The 3,803-nt window shown below is 38.4% G+C and overlaps 1 protein-coding gene across 1 annotated transcript; it reads left to right on the plus strand.

Annotated features, from left to right (window-relative positions):
• The first annotated feature begins 23 nt into the window (after positions 1-23).
• LOC119588654 lies at positions 24-3,797 on the plus strand. The gene is given in 7 exon segments (XM_037937290.1): positions 24-131; positions 426-695; positions 698-1,693; positions 1,824-2,135; positions 2,313-2,510; positions 2,618-2,692; positions 2,834-3,797. Coding segments are annotated over 6 exon segments (2,490 nt in total). The 5' UTR covers positions 24-131; positions 426-536; the 3' UTR covers positions 3,584-3,797.
• Positions 3,798-3,803: the final 6 nt, after the last annotated feature.

A 3,803-nucleotide genomic window follows, 5' to 3' on the forward strand; every position in this document is an offset into this window, starting at 1 on the left:
CCGTTGCAGACAGTGCTCGCTCGCAGACATTACCTCGAGGATTACTTGTGCGAGAAAGAAATTTATTGCGGGTTATTGCGCAAAATCATTGGTATTTCTGCTCAGTTAACAATTACTGGATTAATATTAAGGTAAGGAAAACTGTTATAAAGACATTAAGAGACACATTGAGTAGCGAAATTGCATGATATACTGTAGACTACAATGCTCGTGAAAATCACGTTTCCGAATCTTCTGGTTATCTCCATTGATGTTAGTAAGAGTCTAAACGTTATATAAAACATTATTGAAAACAAAATATCACAATTAGTAACAGCATACACTAGACAGTAGTCCAGTTGTTCCCAATGTTTTATACCGTAACCGGTTTTTAGCAATTAGTAAATAGGTGTTGCTAAAAGTAACATTTGTTCTGTGTATTGCAGAATACACGACGAAGAATAATCTAAACATTTAGGAGAAACTTGAAGATCTCCAGAGCACGGTGAACTTCGCCTTCATAGCTAATCCTTCTCAACGAACTTGTCCTCGGGAACATGGCTGATAAAACACCACCTTACATTTCGGAAGATTGCCTTCCCGTGGAGGAAGAGAGTGGTCTTCGATCTGAAGTTGTGCGAACGAACTCATTCTTCCGCCAGTCTCTACTGCGGGAAATGTCAGAAAATTCACTGATTTTGCTTCCCACGCAAAGATCTCAAATGAAGATTTAGCCAACTGTAACAGTTACTCTTCCGAATCGAAAGAAAATTCGAATGTGACGTCGGACTCGCTATTCAAGCTAATAAGGCGATGCAGTGGCATGGAGAAGACTTCAGTATCTGGAAATATGTTTAATGAGCAGATAATCAAAATGCCTAGCAATCTGCCTACAGATATTTCATTAGAGGAAACGTCAAAGGAAACGGCGTCTGAACTACCGATGAAAAGATTCTGCAGTATAAATGCAACAATATCCGCCAAAGAAGTGGAGATTCTATCAAGTCAAGCCCCGTCTAAAGAATTCTCTCTGAAGAGGTCCAGGAACCTGTCAAGTGAAGGAGAATCTAAAGCTTCATTAGAAAAGAGAGCTAGGGTCTCAACAGAGGACGTTGGTACAGCAGAACAGGGAAAGGGAAGCTGCATTATTTCACCGCCTATGTCACCAATAACACAAGACATGCCAATTGAGGCTCCATCGGAAGGACCTATGACAGGAACAAAAGTAGAATCCGGGCTCTCACTTACTGAAGATAAGTCAGAAAGTCAAGCAGCAGAGAAAGAGGTAGTGCTATCTGAGGCCGTAATGACCAGTGAAAAATCCACGGATGCTCCAAATACGGGATCTGAGAAAATGTCTCAGAGTCGGTCATCTGTACTAAGTCAGCTGCAGATTACATCCTCTATGACTTTTGATAAAGAAAATACTTCAGAAGATAAATATTCTGAAGGTGACAGATGTTCAATTTGTGGAAAAACAAATTGCCCTTTAGATCCTAAACGAGCATCGGAAGTAAACCCTATTTCTATGCCCCAAAAGTCACTTATTGGGAAATTAAAGTCTCCACGAAAGTCAAAGCAAACCAAGCCGAATGTTATGATGGCGAAGAGGACGAAGACTCCTTCGAAACGTTACATTAATACCCGAAGTTCAACCAACAGATTGACTAAACGCATTGCTAATCACAAAACACTTCACGTCTTCAAGTTAAAAGTAATGTAAACTTTAATAGACATATCTAACTGTTCCTTTATCAAATATTTAATAATTTGTCTTTCATTGTACTTTAAAAAAGTAATTTTCAAAATGTATCAGAGTTCATCAAGTTATTATTGCTCACTAGGGTCAGCTCTTCAAAGCGGTGGAAGATGGAGATATAGCTAGAGTGCAAGAAATAATACAAGATACAGGATCAGCAGTGAGGATAAACAAGACCAGATGCACACTCCTTCATGCTGCATCGTCTCACAACCAACCGGATGTGGTGATGTTTCTGCTAAAATTTATCAGTCCAAATGTTACAAACAAATCTGGACAGACTCCAGCTCATGTGGCCGCTGAAAAGGGTCACACACAAGTGCTGAAGCTTTTAGCGAGTGACTCTGATTTTGAAGCCGAAAAACAGGATAATCATCATAACACAGTAAATTCCCTGGTAAGTATTTATGATGGAATCCTAGATACTAGAGCAGGATTAAAAACAGACAAGTTTGAATCAGAGACTTCAGCATTATAACTTAAACTGTAAAGTACTAGAATGTAGTTAAATGTACAAATGACATTTTCAGTGTGAGTATTTGCTTTTCTAAATCAGTTTCTTTTTAATTTTAAGCTTGGAGGCCATCTATTCACGGCCATATTGGAAGGAAAAAAGAAAGAAGCAGAAAAGCTTGTGGAACTTGGTGCAGATCCAGACAGTCATGGTGGAAAGCTGGTGAACGGGTTGTTGGCACGAGATCTTGGAATTACTACACCTCGCCTCCTGGCCAATTCCTTGAATATGGAATGGGCTATTACCATGTTTGCAAAGGTAATATTCTTCTGTCACACATTACTGCCAACAGCATCTTGAGAATAAAACAATTATATGACTTAATGTAAGCTTTTGAAGACTTACATTGACTCCAAATATTTCAGGAACCAAGAAATGATAAGAAAACCGATGAACCTGTCTGTCTAACATCAGCATCCTCAAACTCGGTACAGCTTAAAGTGAGTTACTTATTTTTTATACTTTGGCAATGAAATGTATCATATTTATTGCTCTTTCTAAGTAATATATATACATTTTTCTTTTTTTAAGTAAATTCCTTATTTTACATTTCACTAAGGATAAACAACTTTTAATTTCAGGTGCCCACACGACAGTTTCACGTGAGACATGCAACGGCAATGCAAAGAGGTATTGATGTGTACAAGATGGACAAAGAGGCACGAGGTTTTGTTCGCATCTTCAACTTCAGTTCTTTTAAGGACAGATCCGACCTGAACCTTCAGCAACTCGACTACGATGCTCGCATTATATCAGATGTATTTGACAAAATGGGATACGTGTGTAAAACACACTCGTCACCCACGGCTCAGCAAACGAAGGAAGTCCTGAAAAATATTCGGGATGCTGATGAGCTGACAGACGTCGGATGTGCTATATTTGTCATTTCTGGTTATAGTATAAATGACAGGAAGATTCTTACGTCCGATATGAAATCTGTAGATATTGACTACATCTTAAATCTCTTCAAAGATTCCCAATGTCCTCAGCTCACTAACAAACCCAAACTCTTCATCTTTAACTTGTACAACCTGAGTGAAATTATCACGACTTCAAGCAGTGAAACTCTAAAAGTGAAGAGGTTGACAGATCCCCTCAGCGACATGGTTTGTATCTATTCCAACAGCATTGGTCTCAACTGCATCCCGAATGGGAAAGGAACAGCCTTCAACTGGTGTTTGTGTCGCACTTTGGCAAAGCATGCTGCTGACCAGGAACTTTGTGATTTTTACAGAGAATTTCTGAAAGAGTACAATGAGAGCTCTCCTAGTTTCTCACCCGAATTGAGGTACTTTGGCTTCACCAAGAAATTCTTTTTTAATCCTTTATAAATTTAAAGATATCCTCTGTGAAGCAAGTTTTTGTCTGATTTATTGAGGTACTTGAATTTTAATTATTATTTAAAGAAAATTTCTAGACAAACATTAGTCACTGGTACACATGTAGAAAAGTAACACTGATGTCATTTCGATAAAGAACTAGGAACAAAATATTTGAGCGGCATTTCTTTTGTGAATATCTATATTCACATACCTTTTCCACTGATTCTCG

Source organism: Penaeus monodon, chromosome 24 (assembly GCF_015228065.2).
Source record: "Penaeus monodon isolate SGIC_2016 chromosome 24, NSTDA_Pmon_1, whole genome shotgun sequence".
Classification (NCBI taxonomy): domain Eukaryota; kingdom Metazoa; phylum Arthropoda; class Malacostraca; order Decapoda; family Penaeidae; genus Penaeus; species Penaeus monodon.